At 41.0% G+C, this 23,869-nt stretch overlaps 1 protein-coding gene across 16 annotated transcripts in view; it reads right to left on the reverse strand.

Annotated features, from left to right (window-relative positions):
- myo18ab (myosin XVIIIA b) overlaps positions 1-23,869 on the reverse strand; it is a 107,123-nt gene that overhangs the window by 66,190 nt on the left and 17,064 nt on the right. For 9 of the 16 annotated variants that reach the window (XM_079824569.1, XM_079824567.1, XM_079824574.1 and 6 more), the window contains exons 1-9: positions 10,164-10,343; positions 7,792-8,036; positions 7,219-7,257; positions 4,677-5,894; positions 3,968-4,060; positions 3,664-3,729; positions 2,196-2,318; positions 1,168-1,233; positions 179-266 (exon numbers count right to left, since the gene is read on the reverse strand). In XM_079824569.1, coding sequence (XP_079680695.1) covers positions 179-266; positions 1,168-1,233; positions 2,196-2,318; positions 3,664-3,729; positions 3,968-4,060; positions 4,677-5,894; positions 7,219-7,257; positions 7,792-7,830 — 1,732 coding nt within the window. In that variant the 5' untranslated portion in view covers positions 7,831-8,036; positions 10,164-10,343. Of the gene's footprint in view, positions 1-178; positions 267-1,167; positions 1,234-2,195; positions 2,319-3,663; positions 3,730-3,967; positions 4,061-4,676; positions 5,895-7,218; positions 7,258-7,791; positions 8,037-10,163; positions 10,344-23,869 lie in introns of those variants that run through there. The other 7 variants (XM_079824570.1, XM_079824565.1, XM_079824571.1 and 4 more) reach the window with 5 other exon arrangements.

Genomic DNA, 23,869 nt, shown 5'->3' on the forward strand with positions numbered 1-23,869 from the left:
AATGTAATAATGTTCTCCATCTCTAAAATGACTTTCTCTTCTACTCTAGCTCAATTTTTTTCCACACAGGAATAAGTCAAATTACAAAAGATAAATGAGCAGAGAATGCCATGTTGTCCTAAACATAAATAACATAGTTTGAGTGACAGAGTTCAATTTTCATGGCTTTTGTACTAACCCAGAGAGAATCCATCCTTGTGGACCAGCCACACTTTCTCCGAGCCATACCATGCTTGCTCTGCAGCTATCTGCTCCTCCGTTTTCACCTGTGAAGAGAACAACACCAGTCATTAATGGTACACAACTCATTATTTGTGACTTTACATAGGCCTTTAACAAGAAACATCACTGACACACTTCAAATCCACTGCATGCATTAGTCCACACTTATGGGAAAAGGACGGCTATCATTTAATAACATAAAAGTGGTCTGATGTCTGAGACATCTGCTAACAGAATAACAATTAGGGTACAAACAGTTCCCAGATCAGCCCAAAAAATAGCATTGCTTCCCAACATCTATAGTGGGAAATGAGCTTGAAATGCTGTGGACTGTCATGCAAGATGGGGTGAGTTGAACTGCAGGTGTAGATGAAGCCAACTCAGGCTTCAAATGATGGACAGGGTCAGATTACAAGCCCGATGTTCTGGTTGTCTGGGCATGTCTGATTCCACTGCACTCATGCTTGACCTACACACACTGGTCTGAACATGAACTCTACCGCTGTGAAGGGCTGACAGTAGGAGATAGTAGATCAGTGATCCATTGATGGGATGGAGTTGTGTTCCAGTTCACATGCTTCTATCCTCTGTTAGTATACGATGTTATGATTGTAGATAAACCAGTACACTCTATAAGTACAGCGGCACATGAGAAGGAAGTGTAGGAAACACTACAGCACAACCACTGTCAGTGCAAGTTAATAACAATCCAATGCTATTGAAATGTTAGATGAACCCATATAACTATTTGCCAGATTGTCGGTTTTGCTATTATGTTATTCCATCTCTCGTAATTATGAGCTCTACGGCTGGGGACTTTGTGTTGTCGATGAAATGGGATGGGTGCGAACACAACACTCCACAACACAATGGCAAGTTTGACACAGCAGGTCAAGGGTGGGATTAGGCAGGTGAACTACAGTAAACACACAGCAGAAAGCAGACCTTAGGATGGGCGGCAGCAGCATGGTCTGCCTTTAGGATTGCCACGGGATCCTCCTCCACCTGTCCCTGTGAGACGGCAGGTCAGCATGAGGGGGCAAGAGCAGCGTTAGACATCGTAACACTTTATAATGTGCATCTCTCAAAAACACACTCATTTATCAATTTAATAGCCTGCCTCAGCTACACACACAGAGCATCTAAAGCATCCTGTGAATAAAAAGGGTTATTGATTATGTGATACAAGGCACTGATCACATTCTGGGAGGTATTGGGTATGAAATAAACATTCAGCTGTGATAATCTCATAAAACCTGCCGAGAAAAGGTCATAATTAACCTAAAAATAAATAATACATTTATATATAATAATATATTTATTATATGTATTATTATATATAATTTCACATTATTCACCCATATACTAGATTTTTACATCTGCATTAAATTAAATTATATTATTATTATTATTAATAAATGTTCCACATGGTGTAGTATACATATTAAAAATGAAATAAGAATCTCTGAACATACTACGATTGATGCAAACAACAGCATGGTTTCACAACACACAGAGGTGATGCAAAGATTTAGAACTATGTTAGTGATACGAGGTAATGCATACATGAGATCAGAGTCTGAGGCATGAGACAGCAACAGGCAACACTCATAAATCAAAGTCTTCATATCCACTGCTATTCACATAAGTCGATCAGCTGGATAGCAGAAGCAACATATTGTCCTAATTTTTTTAATTCAGTTACAACTAACCCTGAGCTACCATGTACTGTAAAAACAATGGCTTAGAATTATCATTCATAAGCAATAAACAAGCAGGCAATCCACAAAATATACATGATGTGTGAACAATGGGGTTCAGTTAGCCAAACTACCAACATATTTATCATTAAAGTCATGAACCTTGATAGAAAATGTAAACATCTCTTTTTGGCACATAAACGTTGATAATGCAAGCACAAAAGTCATGAATGGGGGTGGGGGGTGAGTTAGAAAGAAGAACAGAGGGCTTACACTCCAACAGGCCACACGAGCACACACTCCGGCCAAGCCATAGAGGGGCGCAGTGGGGGAAGAACCGCCCCCAGAGGGGCCCTGTACCTGAGACGACGCAGAGGCACTGGCCACAGGTTCCAGCTACACCAGCCAGCCAAACAAATCACAGCCACAGGGACAGCAGTGGATGAGAGAGAGAGAGAGGTAAAGATGAGACACGTACCCACAGATGAAAAGGACAGCAAGCACATGGAGGTGAGATGGGCATGCCTAAACCATAAAAACCTGTTTGCTAAATACTAAAGCTGTACTGCTCCACATGGCAAATGGAAAAGTGCATGAAATTGTGATAAATAGGACAAAACTGTTTATAAAAAAACAGGTATGGGGTTTAAGAGACCTATCAAAAACAACAGCAACAACCACTAAGCTCAGTAGACATCAGAGCAGAAGGCTGAGCTACAGTGTTTCAGAAGTATTTCAGAGGGAAAAACATCTATTTGGTGAGTCTTGTATCAGAGCAGCCCATAATACATAATACAATACAATACAAGCTCTATTCCAAAACCTAGTGAGTTGCCTTGTTGTATACTAGCAAGATAGCTACCCTCTAAGGGAGCATCCTAAAAATATGCAGTCTTGAAGTTGATTGAATTGAAACCTTCTATATGGGGCAGCAATGGTCACTCAAACACAACATGCACAATTGCACATAAAGAAATAACAAATAGCACAAAGAAAACATAGCTTGGCATCACCAATTGTCGCTAAGCTATCTATGCTCTATGCACAAAAAATAAATAGCATAAATACAAAGTTGGGTAAATTGTTTTTAAATGTTTTTTTTAAATAATTTTTATGAAAATTATTACAAATAAACATTCATTTTATTCTGAAAAACACAAAAATTAAGTGTTTCTCTCAAATTGTGTGCCATTTTGAATTGGGTTTCTCCCCCTTTTTTGTTAAACAGGGATCAGAAACCATTGGGAGAAAAAACACAACACAAATCAGAAGACATTTTTGTCTTAGGCTAGCTTGTTAAAAACAATGCCTACAGCTATTTTTAAACACGATTTTTGGAACTGCAATTACAGTGTCTAGGTAGGCAGTTCACTAGAGTTTGGAATGTAGCCATAAATTATTTCTAAAGAGACCGAGTTCAGAATCATTAGATCTGAAGGCACTATGTAGTCGCTCTACTCACATTAATGTCCTTAAAATCCCTTTTCCCCATTAACAATGTAGTGTATTAAACTATTTCCCCATGAGCACTCAGTCAGCGTAAGCGCTGTAAGGCTTTAAAGTGCTTTATTTATAGGCCTACAGCCAGTGCAGTGAGAGCCACATACTGTAAAACTGGATAAAGCATTTTAGCAGCAGAGAGAGAGAGAGAGAGAGAAAGAGAGAGATAGAGAGAGAGACAAGGAAGCAGGAATGACGACATGACAAGAGAGGAAGAGGAGTAGGAATGGACAGGCATTACAGATGCAGCGAAGATCCTCTCCAGCCGTCTCTGTGCTTCTTCAGTGGGACTCAGTGGCGGACTCTCCTATAGGTCAGACCACCAAGAAGAGGTGAGTCTAACTCAGACTATGCACATTGCTTAGTTATTGAGAAATGTTATGTAGCCAACACCAATTTATTCAAAGGATAAATTGTAAAAGCTCTACACAGAACCTGGTTGAAAGCAAGCAACATCACAAGTGTTTATGTTAGCCATGCTGCATTCCCTTCCTGGAGAGCTAAACAGGCATGTAATCTAACCACTGCAGAGTGTGAACACACACCTTTTTGGACAAGGTTGGTAGAGTGGGTTTAGAAATGCTTCCAGCAGAAGGTCTCCCTGCTGGAGTTGGTGGCACACGTATGGCCGTCTTCACCTTCACATATCACGTCCAAACCACACACAAAGTCACAAAAGTCAAGTTGTTTATGGGATTGAAGTCAGTAACCATGCAACCAAACACAAATTAGTCCATCAGTTTCTTCTGGTCTCAAATTCCATGCACAGAACCAAACCACTCCGAACCAACTATCCAACGTCCACAACACTATACAAGTTCAAGTATCTAATCCATCTGTGTAAATTGCTCTGTGGGTCTCTGAGGTGACTTGGTCTAATTACAGCCTTTATCTACACCCTTTATTTGTAGGATCAGCATATTAAAGCTGGTTTTAAAATGGTAACATCCAGGAACCATAAGCCCTGGCCTGAACTGTTTCCAGAGACTAGAAGGGCAACTTAGAGAGAGTAAGAACCTCAGGAGAATGGTGCTATCACACAACTAAAAACACTTCAGAGAGCTACAAACTACAAGGAAACATGCAGATAAAGTGTTTTGAGCAAAAAAGTACCAGCTAAAATGTATTTGAGCAACTTGCGCACTTACAAATAATATAAGGTGGAACATAGTAGTACTAGTGGTACACGGCATACACGTTAGTGAACTCCTCACACAGCAATCCATGCAGCCAAGTAATCACTGTGATTAATACCTCTGGTATCTTCATAGACATCTGTTTATGGGTAGGAATGAACCCTGTTGGAGGGGCAAATGGATCTGTTTTGAGGGCTGGGGGGTTAACGGTGTTGGATTTACCATGAGCGGTTGGAGCAAAGACAGCAGCTGTTTTAGGAACAGCAGGTGTAGTACTGGGGATAACAGGCATTGTTTTGGAATCTGGAATAGAAGCTGAAGGTGGAGAAACAGTAGGAGCTGTAGGAACAAATCCAGCAGTGGTCATAGGAGAAGATTTTGGAGCAGGAATAAAGCCTGCTGGAGGGGAAAGAGTGGGTGGTTTTGAGATTGGGACAAAGGGTTTTGGTGTAGGAACAAATCCCGATGGGGGAGAGAGTGTATTGGGTTTGGAGGCTGGGATGAACCCTACTGGTGGTGAAACAGGAGACCTATGTGCTTTTGAGGTAGTAGCAGAAGCTGAAGTCTGTTGCTCTAGTTTTACAGTCTGAGAGGCCTCTAGTTTCAGCACAGTTTTATTCTGTGCTGGTCCAGTAATGTCCTTCTCTTCAGACTTTTCTACAAGTTTCACATCTTTTTCAGCAGGCTCATCATTGCGGATCCGATGACGAGGTTCCCTGGTCCTGCCTCGTGTCATCAAGTTGGTTAGTCCAGCAGAGATATCATCTCTTTCTTCCTTCTTTATAGTATCATGTTTGAAGGAGAACACAGGCACTTTCATGACTTTTGGTACAGAAGCTGGTTCCGGTTTTGGTGGTTCTAAAGCTGGTTTAGGTGGTTCCGGGGACTTGGTTGCAGGGATTGTTGCCGTGTCTTCTTCAGTAGGAAGTACCCTCCTAACCACTCTGCGCACCACCTTCACCACCTTCTTACGGGTCCCCCCCTGCAAGTCCTCTGTGAGCTCTGGCTGGCTGGCACTTGCAGTAGTCTTGACACGGCCATTGAGAGCACCATTCACTTTGCTTTCTCCATTCAAAAAAGGTTCAGGACTCAAGGGAGCTCGGGGAGGCTCAGGGCTTTTGAAGCGCTCTGGCATCTTGGGCACTTCAGACAACCTTCTGGTCGCCATTTTGTCTCTGTTGGGTGAGGGGCTCTTGACCCGCCTGAATTGAGACTGAGACTGGATCTCCGTAGGTGTGTCCGTAGGCTGAGGACTCTTGGCACGTAGTAGGCCTCTGCCAGGTTCCAGGCTGGGCACTGACTGGGAACGGCTACTCAGGCTGCCATCGCTGTCAGACTACTCACCCGACAGATACATGTAGAAAAGTCAGTGAGGAAGGATAGAAAGAGGAAGGATTCAATCATTGAGAAGACAAACAGATTGCTAAATCAATGTATAACACTTTAAAATTACATATGATCTCAAAACACTCAACCAGCAGATCATGCAATGCGGTCTTGTTTCCGTTTACATATTCCTGATTAATTTGCCGTTCTATGACTAGGGCCACTTGGCACCAATAATGGTAGAGTAAAAAGATCTCAGAATCTAAGAACTCTCTTAGGAAATGAAACCTCTCCAAATGTTTCAATGGTCAATTTAATGCTGCAAATATTGTATCTTCAAAAGACAAAGCAAAACCATTTCGCAACCAAACACAAACTAGGTGAAGGGGAAGTAGAATGCTGGTTTCTATTGTCATATTATACAAACGCCTTGTATGCAGGAGATAACCGAGATTGCAAAGGTGAACTGTCGCATAAATACACTTCACTTTTTGCTCTTAAAGATTCTGCACGCAGCACTTCTCAAAGCATGTATTTGTACACTAAGACTGAAAGTACACCTCATCTTCCACCCTCCCATGCGGTCTCTAATACACACCAATGCACACAAATTCCCAGTAGATTCCGTCAGTGTATTATGAGACATTCTGTATATAAACAATGTCTATCTGTCAGCAGGTTTTGCACATACCTCACTGCTGCCCAAGCCATTTTAACTCTACAATATAAACACCATGTACTTTACCAAAAACCTGCTGCTTTCAAATTTAACAAATGTCTATTATTAAAAGAGAACACAAATTAAGCCTGTTGTAAAAAAAAATTGATTACGGTGCTTTACTGATATTTAGTAACTTTACTTAACCGTGAACCTCTCACTCAAAGCACAGTGTACAACAGCTGCAAGTCAATCAACAACAAAGAATCGAACAAACGGTCTCCATCTTCAAGCCAAGATAACACCATATAGAGGCAAATTACTATGCAGCAGGTGTGATCGTAAGGAATCAATGGTCCATATGTGTTAAATAAAAGATCTGCTAGGAAATGATTTGGCTATTCTTAAACACTCTCTCAAAAGAGGTAATACTGAAGCAGCCACTCAATCAGGCTTCCTGTGACAACAATTCTGCATCCTGTGTCAAAACACGGGACTTGTAACTGACAGCATATTATTCTGAAAATAACTGAAAATATGCAATAAGCACAAATAAACAGAGTGCTTTTCAATTTGCATTTCTTCTCTTTTTATAAGTGCATCTCTTCTCTGGGAGAGCATTATAAAAGAGCTGTAATACTTAATTTGTTAGTATGCACAATATCTAGGCACTTACATTGTCTTTTGAACCCTTTGGCTTGTTCTCTTCTTTGATCTATAAAGGTCCACGTAAAAAGGTCATTAGCATTTGATTCAGGACAATATGTTTATGCTGAGGCTATTATGCAGATGTATCCAACACATTTCATGCAGGACATTGTTAAGGACTAAGTTCGACAGAAAAATGTAACATCTTTGAAGCATAATTAGACACCAATTTACAGTGCTTTCCATTTTAAGCAGTAGCATTAGTATACTGCTATGTTCCAGCCAGTGGCAGCTTTTCAAAATGTAATCAAAAGAGCTATGGCAGAGAGCTGGTGAACTACATTCTCCCATGACACTGAAGCACACTGATCATTTTCACACAGTGATCTGTGTTTTCCATCTGCCCAGAACACACAAATGCACACACGTGCCCTGAACAGAGGCCGTTAGCAACTGTGCGGTCATGAACCGTGCACACTGCACCCCAGTGCATTGCTACAGATAGATATAAAAGTGAGATCAATGGTGCATTTCATGCACACCACCCATCTGATGTCACACAGTGCAGAAAAATGAGAATGGAGAATGGAACATCACTTTCCTTTTGCTCCCAGAAGGAAAAGCGTGATGAGAATGCCATGCTGGCAACGCTGCTGTCATGGGCTGGGCCGGGTAAGGGTTTGATGAAGGAGGGAGGGCGGGATGGAAAGATGAGTGACAGATGGAGGGACCAGCAGACAAGAAGCTGGCACAATGGATGCTGGTCTTCACAGTTATGTTATGTGAGGTCACAAACTTCAGGTAAACAAGACCCACAATGCTGGAAAGAAGAGGATGTTCTTGGCTCTGTTGGGTAAAAAGAGATGATTAAACACTCTGCCTTAACTTGCATATTAAGGTTATTTATTTAAATATGATTAAAAAGGATCCTAAAATGAAGATAATTCGTAACTTGTCGGCATATTAGAACAAGAGACATATAACAGACCTATGGGGGGGGTCAAAAGAGGGCTCATTGTATGGCTGCAGTCTGACTTCTATCCAACTGAAGCCATTTGAACTGAAATATGCCTATTTACTATGGAACGATTACATTTAAAATGCAAAAAAAACACAAAACTACATCAGTGATATGATGTGCAAGTCAACTATGCCCCAATCCTCTTAAAGAAACCATACACCCTACGCGAATTCATATTTGCATATATTCGAATGGCGCATCATTTTCACACAAGCACAAAAAACGAATATAGCGCACAAATCATATGGACTATTTTATGGTGCTTATTTGTTCTTTTGGAAGCTTGAAAGCACTTTCATTTAATTTTTTTAAATGTTTAATGTTTTTTAAAAGTTATTCAGGTTTGGAACAATATGAGGATGATTAAATAACAGAATCTTCATTTTGGATTGAATCTTCCTTTTAAAAAAATGCCAGAGAGCTTTTGTTTGTAAACACAAAGCAGTTTCACTTCATTGTCACACTACCACATTGTACAGCATTAGCTGTATGGATTACTCTGGGATCTCCCACTAGGCCGGTTGAATGTAGCTGCCGTTCTCTAACTCTATATCCAGATCCCCACTCTGAACTCCCCTAAAGCCCCTCATGCCACCACTGACCCTTCACCAGGCCTTCCAGCCATCAGACACACTGCATCTATAAAAAGTTACACATGGCATGCTTATCTGTTAACAGAGCACTGTGATACTGACAGCACAGACTTTTTTTAAAAGCAGACACATGGGCAAGAAGTAGCTCACATTATAATACACACAACAGACTAGATGTGCAAATAGTAACAAAACCAGAAACAAATTGAAAACTTTGGGTTATGAAATGGATAAAAAAAATGGCCACAAAAATATCAACATTTAATATGACCAATATGATGTTTCTTCTTTTTGTAAAAGCAAAAACCAAAGGATTTAGATTCCCTTAAATATTCTATTCTCATATGCAAACAATTTCTTGTATTAACTGGTGGACTAACCAAACTTTGGAATTAACATTGTTAATGGGATAAAATACATAATTTGTCCATGTATAACAAGACTACCCATAGCATATATAAATTAAAGTGGTCTTATCCCTCAGCACAGGACTGGTAGACTCAAACAGCTCTCATTCTAGAAGTTTCTCGATGACACATAAAGTAACAAAAGGATGGAATTAATACCATGGTCAATTTAGGCATTTATGGAGATTCAGCGCAATTCACCTAAAAAAATTTAATTTAATTCAATTGAGAAATGAAGAAGCCTACACCGAAACAGAATAAATTCAAGCCAGCAACAGCAATTTAGCACAACGAAAGGAGACATAATTGAACAGCTGAAAGTTTATGGCCACATCAATAAAAGCTTCTGCAGACAGACTGGGAAGCATATGATCCAATGACTGTATACACAAAATAACCCACTGACTTCATCTATCAAACACTTGACAGTCATAGAATAGTTCAAAAGTGTTAGAAAATAGCCACAGAAGTCCTAATATAAGACCTATTTGAAACATTCATCTCAACTCTCAAGAGTACAATAACCAAGACATGAATGGCTGAAATGGCACTACCTTTTTCCACAAGAGCATCTCAAAAAAGCCTCTATTGAGCTTGATGGACTTCGGCACTTCACATCAGAAATGCCAATCCAGGGCTCCATTCTAGTCTCAAAATACCAAATTGCACAGCACAATCCAAACAAACCAGCCATGTTAACACACTACAGTACAAGAAAACCTTTAATTGAATTCACATTTTCAAGTGAAATTGTAAAACTCATGGAACTTAGCATTAGCACTTGGTAGCCCGGTCATTGCTCCCGGCGTGCCATCACACTCAAGCCTAAAAATAGTTGACAGAGCAGGCCCGAGTCCAGACTGCAGCAGAACTCAGAGCCAACTGACTCCTCCACAGGTCTAGATCTACAAATTCCCCCATCCAGGACCAGGAGCAACACCTGCCGCCTTACCTGAGATCCTCTGCAGCAGCTCCAAACAGTTACCGTCGCTCCCTTACCAAGATCAGAGATGAAGTAGAGTGGCAGGCGAAAGCGGAGAGACACGTTTATGTGTGTGTTCAAGACAGAGAGACAGTCCTGAGAACCAGCAGTCTTGTGTCACACTAACCGGCAGCCGTAGTTTTGAGAGGTGCAAAGCGATAGGCTATTCCTGACACTGCTCTGTCAGAGAAGGAGGAGGAGAAAGACAGCTGTCGTGGTAGAGGGTCAGGAAGAGGCTAAAAATAAAAAAACCCAAGTACCACCGCTGCAACACTACTGCCTTCTCCCCACCCCCAAAAATGTAGGCTGGGAGATGGACAGCTCCACAGTTGCTTCTCCTGCTCAGCTGCTCCAGAGCAAACGTTGGTCCAGTGGAGGCATGCACATGTGAGGGTCTCTGCTGGTTTCAAAGAATGCAGGTCGTGTCGAAGCTCTCAAACTTTTGAACGAAGGTGTAAACTTTGTTGTTGGAAGATGTGGAGCGAGCATCAAGGCCTTGAGTGCTGGCTTAGCGTTTTTCTCTCTACGGAGAGACACAGAGGTGTAGGGCGGAGAGGGGAAACAGAGGAGAAAAACAGAAGCGCTGAGAGAGACGGTTGAGGAAATGACGCAAGGCCTTGGCACTTCCTACACAGAGCGATTTCAAAGTGCAGAGCACACTGGAAATAAAAGCTGCCGTGGCTAACACCTAATCAACAGATTTATATATATATCATTTATATATATATCAGTGTGAGAGACTCCACCAAAGACTCACCATGATGTCATTCCAAACCCATGTGCCTTTCTCTCTACTCTGGAAACACAAGAAAAGGTAAAGTTTTGAAGAATAACTTTTATGTTAATGGAGACTGGAGCTGTCAAACTCAAAAATTACCAAATAGTAGTCCACGACCACGAGACTTACAAGTTCGGGGTCAGCAAGGATGCATTAAAATAATGAAAAGTAACAGTAAAGTAAAGACTAACATTGTTACAAAAAATATTATATAAATAGTATAACTAAATGCTGTTCTTTTCAAATAATCCTGAAAAAAAATTATCAGGTTTTTCACAAAAATATTAAAGCACAACTGCTTTTAACATTAATAAGAATAAGAATAAGAATAAGAAGAATAATAAGAAGAAATGTTTCTTGAGCAGCAAATCAGCATATTATAATGATTTCTGAAGGATCATGTGACACTGAAGACTGGAGTAATGATGCTGATAATTCAGGTTTGCCATCACAGGAATAAATTACTTATTTTAAAATATATTCAAATGTAAAACGCATTTCAAATTGTAATAATATTTCGCTGTTTAACTGTTTTTACTGTTCTTTTGGTCAAATAAAAGCATCCTTTTAATTTTAAAAACAGCTGAAATTACAATAAATACATATAGTAAATGGTTTAGTATATTTTAGTTTTTTTTATTTTTATAAAACATATGATAGCTTTGTGTTGGGAAAAGAGCAAAACCTTCCCTCTGAATTTTTGTATATGGTTGAAATATACAAAACGGTAGAAATCTGTATATATTATATGGTAGAAAGTTGTTAAGTTAAAAAAAAATGTGTTTTGATATTATTTTGTATGTTTGTCAAAGTAAGATGAGAAAATAAAGAAAAAGTATGATTCTCTGTTCAAAGTGTTTCTTCCTAAAGCAACAGGAAACTGCAGTGCACAGCTGAGCTCAAACTGTTCTGCACCATTCATGGTCTTAGCCAAGAATCACAGCCAAAATCAATCATTTCCTCTATGGAGAGAGGTGGGGAGTGCCTTTTCATAGCTGTAACGTCATAGTGTGCCACTAGGAGGGGAAAATTCCTATTTCAATTCTCGCTATATTGGCATTCACGCACAAGAGGGCGCTGTAGGCCTTCTTAAAAGTAGCCTGAAGCCAGCAGTGGTCAACACACCCTGTCAAGGGAGGCTGATTGTTTTCACTAGTGTACTTTTCACTCCCACTATCATTTTCCAGGTAGTGCAGACAATAGCCTGGAGATTCGGTGTCGTGTCTTGCATATAGAAATCGCCCTGCAGGAGATAGAGGAGGAGATAGCACAAGCTCTGCAGATGGTGCTGGTACAGGCCTGTGGCGGCTCGGGGTGTGGTGCAAGGAGTCTATGCTACGGCACGTCCTGAAGAGGACACAGCACGCCCACATGTGTCTGTGTGGTGGATTAAAAGACCACTATGGCGGCATGCACGGCTGTGTGGGAGAACACGATGAGGGGGAGGGAGAAACAGACTGAAGCAGAGCTGACACTGCAGGCCAATCTGTGGAAGAGACAGAGAGGAAGAGGAGAGGAATGTGAGCTATGAGGCTGTCAGCCGGGGATAATGAGAAGAGTATGCAACACAGAACAGCCAGGAACAAACGAGAACACTCTCACCTCTGCCCAAAACTGTCACACACTCTATCAGCACCGGCAGGACAATGACAATGTCAGCATGCACTCTGATCCCTGTAGACCTGAAATGTATTCTGCAGCCTGTCCCAACCAGAGATTCCACAGAGCATTGAACAAAATTGCAATGTTACTTGGCTCACAGATATTGAGATTTTATTAATATGGTATCAAGTGCTAAGATGCATTTACATTTATCATCATTGTCTATATTGCCGATTTATTGATTCATCAAGTATGATAACAAAAGATTTCTATTTCAAATAAATGCTGTTCTTTTGAAATTTCTATTCATCAAAGAATCATGGTTTCCACAAAAATATTAAGCAGTACCACCATTTTAATAATAAGATAATTAACAATATTTAATTAATAGACATTAATAATAAGAACAGCTGTTTCTTGAGCAGCATATTTGAATTAATTCTGAAGTATTATATGACACTGAAGACTGAAGTAATGATGCTAAAAATTCAGCTTTGCCATCACAGGAATAAATTAACACTAATATAAATATATTGCTAAAGAAAATAGTTATTTTAAATTGTAATTTTGATCAAATAAATACAGCCTTGGTGTGCCAAAGATACTTCTGACACATGAAACTTTTGAACGGTAGCATATATAATGTATATATAGGAGTTATTAAATCTTAATAATTTACATTGGAACGCTAAATCAACCCCTGCACTTGATTGGAACATTACTCCTGCAATGCAAAAAATGAGGACAGACTTGCAGTATTTTTTACATTCTAATAACAGAGTTTTTGTTTATAATTAATATGTTTGCTGCTGACAAACTTCTATGCTAGCCAATGCTAACTAGAGGCAATACTATTAGACCCAAACCGAAGAGGTATTATTTTAGAAAAGTACGAATAAGGCAAATCAAAATGGACAGGTACTTTCATCAGATATTTTGGATGAAACAATATCTTGACAGATTCAAGGTTCACGTGTAAAAGATGGACATGTCATTTTTATGTACACTTTTGGGATCAAGGCATTGGAAAACCAGAGTGAATCCAGACACAAAAATCAAAGCCAAGATTGACTCTGGGTAGCAGGTCTCAGTCCAGCCATCAAGATGAGCAAGTTTACAGGTCATGCTTTATGTTAAATGCTTTATGGTACATTATTTGCTACAGAGCAAACAAATACATTTTCAGGGACAGTGTCTCGCCAATGAAGGCCCTGACTGAGATCATCAAAATGAACATGGTCAAGAATTAATTAAAGCTTTAGGTTTAGTACAGAGACTGTATAGTTTACTGTATAATCTTGCACAATGCCCAGAGCAATTACAGTGGCACTAGTAAAAACCACAAAAAGTGGATTATGCTCTCTCTCTCTCTCTCAAACACACACACAGCTGCAAGCAAAACTCTACCACACCCAGACAAATCCTCTATATCATAAATGCAAATCATCTTCCTGTCTAGATAAACGCATTAATCACAGCCCAGACTGTACAAAATCCCCTCAATGCAAGAAAACACACGTCCACAGAAAAAATATATATATATCATGAGTCCCTAAGTTAATGACGTGATGGCCAGTCCAGGGTGTGACTGTACAGAGCTCAGCAGACCTTGTCAAAGATGCTGACATCAACCTGAGTCATACAAGAGCTGCTTATAGCCAAAAATAACTGTAAACCAAGATCAGTAAAACCCCTGTGCGGACACGCAGTCAGCGGTTAGGGAGGGGGGTAGAATAGGAGCAAAAGTACCTGCTGCAGCATCAGTCCATAAAGTGAGAAGAAAGAGTGCACATAGAAAAGACAAGAGTATCTGAGAGCCCGTCCAGAGATGGAAAAAACACATACCACCCACCCTTACATAACCAATGCCAACATTGGCCTCATTTTCCCCGATCATTACTGCTGGACATCCTCATTACTAAAAGATTCCTAGAGGAAGTGAACTCAAGACTGGGCAGCAAGGTAATACACCCATCTTCTCTTCTGCAGTCCCAGCAAAGGCAAACTGAAATGTGACCTCAGAACACAACTGGGTCAAACACGAAGCACAGATATCTTACACTTGATGAATGTCTAATCCTTCTGATCTTATCCTTGGGTGTTATTTGACAACTGACCAGGGTAAACCATCCATTTGTCATCTAAACAGACACATTTACCCCAAACAGACTGAGTCAATCCTTTTGCCACAAACAGAGTAGAAGTAACGGTTGTGCATGCATGACATGAATGCTGCAAAATGAATGAAGCATTTTTATAGCGCTTTACTACGTACTACTGTAGTCTACAGCCAAATGGCTTTGCAATCATATCAGGGGGTCTCTCCTCAAACACCACCGGTGTGCAGCATCCACTTGGAAGATGCGATGGCAGCCACAGAACAATGGCGCCAGTGCGCTCCGCTCACCAACCACCAGATAGGTGGAGAGGAGAGAGAGTGATAGAGCCAACTGAAATCATTGGGATTAATATTACGATGCCATGATTGATAAAGGACAATGGAGGGAATTTGGCCAGGACACCAGGGTTACACCCCTACTCTTTGGGATTTTTTTAATGACCACAGATAGTCAGGACCTCAGTTTAACGTCTCATCCGTTGGACGGTGCTTGTTACAGTCCCCATCACTATACTGGGGCATTAGGACCCACACAGACCACAGGGTGAGCCCCCCCTGCTGGGCCAACTAACACCTCTTCCAGCACCAACCTAGTATTCCCAGGAGGTCTCACATCCAGACTCAAACCTGCTTAGCCTCAGTAGGCAACCAGTCTTGGGCTACAGGGTGATATGGCTGCTGGCAAAAAAATCTATCTACACTCTAAAAAAAAAGGTTCTATATGGCACCAAAATGGTTCTTGGCTCGTAATCATAGGGGAACCTTTTTAGTTTTTAAGTGCTATATAGCACCAATTTTGGTGCTTCAGTGGTTCTTCAGCGCTTCTTAGACTAAGGTGCTATATAGCACCACTAACTATGGTGCCATATAGCAACGCTACCATATACAGAACATGTTAAGATATGGTGCTATATAGCACCAAAAGTGGTTCCTCTATGATTACGATGAAGAACCATTTTTGGGTGCCATATAGAACCTTTTTTTTTTTTTAGAGTGTACAATCGAAGCCACATGACTGAAGCCATTTACTTTCCCGGAATACAGTTTAACCAAAGCCCACTGCAAAGCATTACTACAGGCATGCAGATGGGAGCACAATATAATTAGTGGCCTGATCAGTCACAAGGCTACACAACCTTGTTGAAAAAAGAGAAAAAAAACTAAATCAAAACAATAATCATCCAAAAACCAAAATATGAAATAAGCCCTCACCCCCTACCAGCTACTAAAGCTTCAAATTGGCTTTGTTTTCAGGTGAACCATTAAAGAACGAGACACACACGTCTCCCAGAAATCCTGTAGAATTCAACAAATCAAATGATGACTACAAAACTCCTGAAGTGTTTCCCATTTTCTATGCCATATGCATTAGACATTCAGCCAATGGTCTGTGGGTGTGACATCTGAGGCTAATATTACATTACGCCTAACCCAAGCATACAGCAAATGGAGTGGAAGCAGAGTATGAGTGTCAGTGAAGAGGAGAACATGAGCAGCAGTATTGAACATGTTCAGCTTCGCTTCTCTTCCCTCCTCCTTCTCAGATGCCTCCTGCCACTCCCTTCTTAAACATGGGCAGATTTCTGTTTATCCATGAGTACTTTAGAAGGAAACTGTTGTATGAGTGTTAATGTGCTAGCAGAACCAGGTTAAACACACCTCACTGAGCCAGTCATGTCTTGGTTGTGCTCAAGGGTACTAGCTGGCACATCTGGGTCACTGTTACAGACAGACCCTCCTCCTCTCTCACAGGATGTGACTCAAAATCTTGGATGCCTTAAGACACACAGACACACACTGAAGTAATACCATCCATTTATAAAAACCTGTTGCTAAATTAAGCCAGTGTTTCCCCTACCATTGTTTTGAGGGGGGGGGGGGCATAAAATTCACTGGTCATAATGTTATGCCTGATCGGTGTATATTATATCAAGTGTAAAAATTTTACCAACCATTAGAATCATGTTAAATATATAAGGAGAAATAGTTTAGTTCAATTCAAATTGATTTGTATAGTGCTTATTATATATAGTTCCTCAGATACCAGTTTGAATGTCTTCAGTTCAAGTTTTTTCATGCCAGTTCTAAGAGAGATTCACAAATCACCAGATCGAGCGCCAGCACCAGAAACAGCACCATTTTGGTGTAAAAGGTGTATGTGTGCTTCTAGGAAGGGCCTATGAAGAGTGCCAGACTCTTTTCCTGTGCACTACATTAAACACAGGCTGTGTAAAGTGTTGATTATGTGATGAAGAGCAGATCCGTGTAGAGCTGCTTGACAGTAGCCATTAGAGCTGACATTAAAGGTCAAGAAAACTCTGCCAAGGCTGCCACAATTCATTTCTTCACCTTGACCCACTTTACAGTTCCGGTTTGATATCTCAACCCAAATTAAACATAACTGAGACTTGTTTAGATTTCGTTACTGTAGAACATGGTCACCAAACTTGCTGAGTCGCAGCACTAGAAGCATCCAGGCCTGCATGGCAAGCCTCTTTACAGCCACAATCAACATTTGTTTAGCAGCCAGGCTAATTCTGTCTGTATGTGCTAATCTTCGTGGAATGCAGAAGAAATACGGCTGCATTTACACAACTTAAGGAATTTAGCTGGCCTTTCACCCCAGCGCCAGGTCGAAGGTCAGGAATGAATTGATGAGCGCATCAGGAACCAATCAAAAGTTCAATAGAGCATGGATGGGTTCTGCCTGTAATGGGTCTACTTGAGTACCAAACATTTGTATCAAACAGACAGTCCATCGACTGGAAACATATTGAACTCGTGGTATTACATAAACGCCTCTAAACCAGTGGTTCCCTGTGAAGCATGCTAGCACATGTGAATTCCTGTTCAAGAGCTTTCGTTGGACTCAGGAAACGTCCGCTTGGAAAGAGTTCTTCTGTTCTAGGAAAGAATCTTCCCAATGTTTTGAATAACAAAGCATAATGGTATTACAATGTTCATATTCATATACACATCATTGTCGAAAGACCATATTCACACAAAAGTGCCACTAGTGTAATTGTTTGTGGAGTAGCTTTTGCTCTGAATGTGCCCTCAGATGAATAAAGAGCATTTAAACTGTTTTGGCTGGACTTAAAATGTCAGGCTTTTGAACTGGCACTGGGTCCAAGATGACAACACTGTTTTTTGAAGCCAGGGTCAGTTCCGCTCTGAAGCTAAACCACACCACAGTGCCCTGTGCCTGGAGCCCATTGCATTCTGGGACACATAGCTGTGGTTACAGTAATAGAGTGAGACATTGCAGAGCTCTACACTTGAGGTCTACAAGCTAGAAACACACGGTTCATGTCCTGGAAGTTCATCCTAAAGATGTTCAATGGGGTTGAGGTCTGGACTCTGTGCAGGCCAGTTCTTCCACACCAAACTAATCCAACTGTGTCTTTATGGACCTTGTCTGTGCACTGGGGCACAGTCATGCTGGAATAGAAAAAGGCCTTCCCCAAACTGTTCCCACAAAGTTGGAAGCATAGCATTGTCCATAGCATTGTCTTGGTATGTTGAAGCATTAAGATTTCCGTTCACTGGAAGTAAAATACCATTATCCCTCCTCCATCAAACTTTACAGTTAGCACAATGTAGTCAGGCAGGTACCCTTCTTCTGCATGGCATCGGCAAAACCAGACTGCCAAACAGAGAAGCACAATTCATCACTCCACAGAACACATTTCCACAGCTCCAGAGTCCAGTGGCAGTGCGCTTGGCATTGTACTTGGTGATGCGAGGCTTGCATGCAGCTGCTCACCCATGAAAACCCATTCCATGAAGCTCACGCCACACAGTTTTTGTGCTGATATGAATGCCAGTGGAAGTTTGGAACTGTTCAGCTATGGAATCAGCAGACCGTTAGTAATTTTTACACATCATGCGCCTCAGCACTCGGTGAGCCCGCTCTATGACTTTACGTGGTCATCCACTTTCCAATAATACCACATTTCTTACCCAAATTTAATTTAACATTTTTCACAAATGTTTGTACATGCAGACTGCATGGCTAGGTGCTTGATTTCATATACCTGTGGCAAACGAGTCTAACTGAAACAACTGATTTTAAAAGAACACGCCTACTTTCTGGGACTTAAGCTTATTCACCCGTATCCCCCAGAGTTAGATAAGTCCAAACATACCACTCATCTCTGCGTGCCATAACTCTGTCTGATGCACCCACAACTAGCCTAGCTTAGCACAAAGACTGGAGGTAAACGGCTCCAGCTAGCCTACTGCTCAATAAGTGACAAAATCACGGCAACATTTACCTATTTATAATATGGCTAGGAACTAGTGTTAGGGCTGATTTTTGCAATTTTTACGTGTATCGGCCGATACAAGGCTGTTGTGTTTGCCAATATTTTTTTCCCTGCATTATTTACAGACAGGCGTCCACAGGCAGCTCTCACCGTCTTGCTCTCCCTCCCTCGCGCATATTAATCAAAATCAATTGAGAATTGACATGATGGTAAAAGGTCGAAAGACTGAAGTTTCACGTGGAGCATTGGGAGATTTTTTCCTGAATCACCGCTGGTGTTGCTCTACAAGAGATTAAGTTAAGTGCACCTACACTCTAAAAAATGCTGGGTTAAAAATAACCCAAGTTGGGTTGAAAATGGACTAACCCATCAATTGGGTTGTTTTAACCCAGCAATTGGGTTGTTTAAGCAAACATTTAACCCAACTGCTGGGTCAAAACAACCCAATTGCTGGGTTAGTCCATATTCAACCCAACTTGGGTTATTTTTAACCCAGCATTTTTTAGAGTGTAACCATTAAATGACTAGGTTGTAAATAGTTTTAAAATTAAGTATAGTACAGTCAGTGTGCACGTTATTATGCTGCTTGCTTGTTGATACTGTGTGCAATAGTGTAATTATTTTATTTATGCTTAAATATTTATTTTCAGAATTTATTTTCACCACTGAACTCTTTTTTTTCTTGTTCTACCTCACCTGTTTTTACTATTTGTTATTGTTTATTTAGTTCAATAAATGTTCCTTTTTTAAATTGTAAATTTTAAATTGTTATCATCATGAATATTGTGTAATTTTTATGTTGTAAATTGAGGCAGCAAATGCAGTATCGGCTCCAAATATCAGCTCAAGAAAATCGGCAGCCCGTATCGGTCATCGGCTAAGGCTGATGAAAAAAAATAATAATCGGTATCGGCACTAAAAAAAATCCATATCGGTCGATCCCTACTAGGAACTATAGTCTCTTTGTATGACATCCTGGCTAAAAAGTATGTCCACACAATTTGGCATGTTTCATTGTGTTGTCACAAATAAAACAAGTGACTCCAAGCACAACTACTCAATGTGCTTACAAAATCTTTAAAGGGGTCCTATAATGTCCCCAGAGTGTACCCCAGATCATTTTTATAGCATTTTAAAATTGTCACTTTTTAAGGGTGAGCAAAGTGTGTCCCCCTGTAAATGCAAATGAGCTGCTACTCCTGGCCCCATTTCAAGAAGAGGGTGGAGCTCATGTTAGCTGCTCCCATTATCTCAAGTAGACACACTGAAAATGTCAGAAACTGTTCAGCCTTGTATGTTCAAACCATAGTCACATAGTGATGGAGAGACTCAAGAAGAAGTGACAACATGTAGAAGCCAACAGGACGTTTCTGAATGATTAGTTGATTAATTTATGAAACTGATGTTCAGTTAACTATCTTCAAGTAATTGATTAGCATATTCTGTCATGATAATCTATAAACCGCTCGTGTGAGAACTGTTGTAAGATGCCTTCTGAGCCAGAGAATATGCTGCATGAAGATAGACAAGGTAGAGTTTAATTACGGTTATAACTTATGGTGTCATCCTGCTTTTATGACATGCTATTGCATTTGTGTTATGTATTGTATTGCAATAAATGTGAAAAGACGGATGCGACAGCTTGAGCAAACTCCTGAATGTGCTCTACTACAACAACTCTTCCTCTTCTCAACACGGCCTCACCCCCTTTATTGTGTGTTCCCGGGGGTAGGGAATATGTCAATTTTAGGGTTAGTGATGTGTCAGAATGTTTGGATTTCCTTGTGATGGAAGCAGAAATGTCATAGAATGTGACAGCACACAAACAACCAGTGGCTTACCGAAATGCATGGCACATCTCCATTTCTCTTAACCTAGGAACAACCATCCTCTGCAAGGACCTTTCAAAACACACCCATCAAAGCTCATTCAAACTGAACAAAGCCACAATTACCATCATAATTACATTTCACCACCACACGGCCACCAACCATCTACTTATTGTGAATAGGCTTTGAGAAAAAGGATGCCTTTATCAGACAGCAAACACAAGACTCCATTAAAGAGAAGAAGCCTTGCGTCATCCCTTTTCCACAGCATCTCCAAGCATGACAGAAGCTTTGCGCTTTAATCCATCAGTAAGATGACACATGGTCTCTTTTCTTGCTCAATGACGGCCTTTTGTCCACATGTAACCGACTCATATAGCCGCCATCTGGCATTCAGGGTGGTTTCATGCCAGCGTCTGCTTAGGCAGAGAAATTGGCATTGAATCTAGGCATAACCAACCACTTCAGGCTTCACATTCCCGCAATGAAGAGCTGAAAGGCACTACAGAAGCAGTTCTCATAAGTATTTGATCAGCAGCCATTGGAAAGGAAATTGTAAAAATGTAATAATTGAGGGCGTTTACGAGCACAACTGTAAAATATAATATAAAAAAAGAAGAAAGAACAAAGGAAAATAAAAGCATAAATGAATAAATTAAAAAAACATTAAAAAAAGAATAGATAAATAAATAAACCAGCTCTTAAATAAAGATGATATATAGCAGTAAACCGAGATCACAATGATCAATGAAGTCGAACTTCAAAACAACATGCTATTTTGTTCTCAATTGATCACACCGGTGGATCTGCCGTGAATGAAAAGAATCCTGCGGCGCAGTGCCCTCAGGCATTAATTGATTGGCCTGGCTTGCTATGCCAACCACTGTGGTGGCTGCAATATCCAGCAACTGAGTAAACACCAAATATCAGCATGATCCCAGAGCCCTTGTTGCAAGCTACTGTTGCCAAACAAACACTGAGGAACTTTATTTGTTTTCCATGAGAGGGAAAGTGAATTTGTGTGCTCTGCTCTGTATTCCTCCATTTGAAGTTGCCCTCAAGTGACCTCTATGGGCTGTTAAGGGTTTTGCTTTGTAACCATTCCAGGTTATGTTACAGTGGCATGCCTGTGTCATAAACAGGAAGAACACCTGCCGGTTTCTCAATCCTAGACGACAAGCATCACAGCCAGAATAGAGGAACTTCCTGCTCAGGCTGAGATATAACAGCCAACACCATTCGCATAAACCAATCCACTCTCTGCCTCTAAACGGCAATACAAATAAATAAATACTGGCAGAAATTTTATAAAAATTAATTCAGGGTACAGGCAGCCCATTATTTGCTGTTTATAGATAAGATAGAATGAGATGATCCAGGGAATACAGTTTCCATGAAAGGGTGTACATGGTCTGCAACAATGCTTAGGTAGGTGGTACGTGTCAAAGTAACATCCACATGGATGGCAGGACCCAAGGTTTCCCAGCAGAACATTGCCCAAAGCATCACACTGCCTCCGCCGGTTTGTCTTCTTCCCATAGTGCATCCTAGTGTCATGTGTTCCCCAGGCAAGTGACACACACGCACCCGGCCATCCACGTGATGTAAAAGAAAACGTGATTTATCAGACCAGCCAGGCCACCTTGCATGGTCCAGTTCTGATGCTCACGTGCCCACTGATGCCGCTTTCCGTGGTGGACAGGGGTCAGCATGGGCACCCTGACTGATCTACGGCTATGCAGCCCCATACGCAACAAACTATGATGCACAGTGTATTCCGACACCTTTCTATCAAAACCAGCATTAACTTCTTGAGCAATTTTAGCAACAGTAGCTCATCAGCCTTCGCTCCCCACATGCATCAATGAGCCTTGGCCACCCATGACCCTGTCGCCGTTTCACCACTGTTCCTTCCTTGGACCACTTTTGATAGATACTGGCCACCGCAGACCGGGAACACCCCACAAGAGATGCAGTTTTGGAGATGCTCTGACCCATTCGTCTAGCCATTGTCAATTTGGCCCTTGTCAAACTCGCTCAAATCCTTGCGCTTGCGCATTTTTCATGCTTCTAACACATCAACTTTGAGGAAAATGAGGAAAATGTTCACTTGCTGCCTAATATATCCCACCCACTAACAGGTGCCATGATGAAGAGATAATCAGTGTCATAATGTTATGTCTCATCGGTGTATATACAAATACATTTTATATTAAATTTATATAATATATAACAGTGGGTGTCTGCTCCATCAATCAGTTCAAAAAGGATTTCTTGGTCTGAAAAAGACTGAAGACTCCTGATCTAAATGATAATTACATTTTATGATTAAGAACAGCACAAACTGTTTGGATGCCACACAAGCACATAAACATCATGAGTAAAGTAAAAGCATTAGCCTGAGCAGGTAACAAACAGCAAAAGGATAATCGTTCGTGTTTTGGCAGTCCCATTCATTACTGTGCCGTGTCATGTATCAGCCGGCGGAGAGCTGCTCTCAGCACACAAAAGCCCTTCATTAAAGACGACCGCCCCTTACTCAACATGGCGGCAATGTTGTTGGGCGTCAACAAAAGCTGAAGTGGTCCTACCGGAGACCATTTATAAGAAGTGGTTAATTACGCACACAATCCTATAACTCCTGTTCCTAATTTCCATAAGTCCAACTCTTTTCCACCCTGTTCCTCATAATGCGGCATGCGTGCCCAGACTAGCTCTTTCATTATTCAGTTTGCCTGTAGCAGGTCTCTTTAAATAATTGAAAAATAACTGGCAAAGACAAAAGCATTACGTTCGAGACAAAGCGAGATCCAAAAGGAAACTGCAGTGCACAGTAAAACTCCATAACCCACTTCAACCAGACCACCAAGCCTCACCCTCGTTCAAAAATGAATCCCGGCTACAGATGCACACCCTTACTGAGATATGCACGTCCCCATAATGGCCCTGCCCCTGATGCTCACATGGAGAACGGCAGGCTGATGGAGTACATCTAACATTGGTCGGTCATTGGGGAAGGTTGGGTTTGTGCTGGTAACCCGGTCTGCCTTGCGGAGGTTGGCGACTCACAGTGTGGGTAA

Source organism: Gobio gobio, assembly GCF_949357685.1.
Source record: "Gobio gobio genome assembly, chromosome: 8".
NCBI classification, from domain to species: Eukaryota; Metazoa; Chordata; class Actinopteri; order Cypriniformes; family Gobionidae; genus Gobio; species Gobio gobio.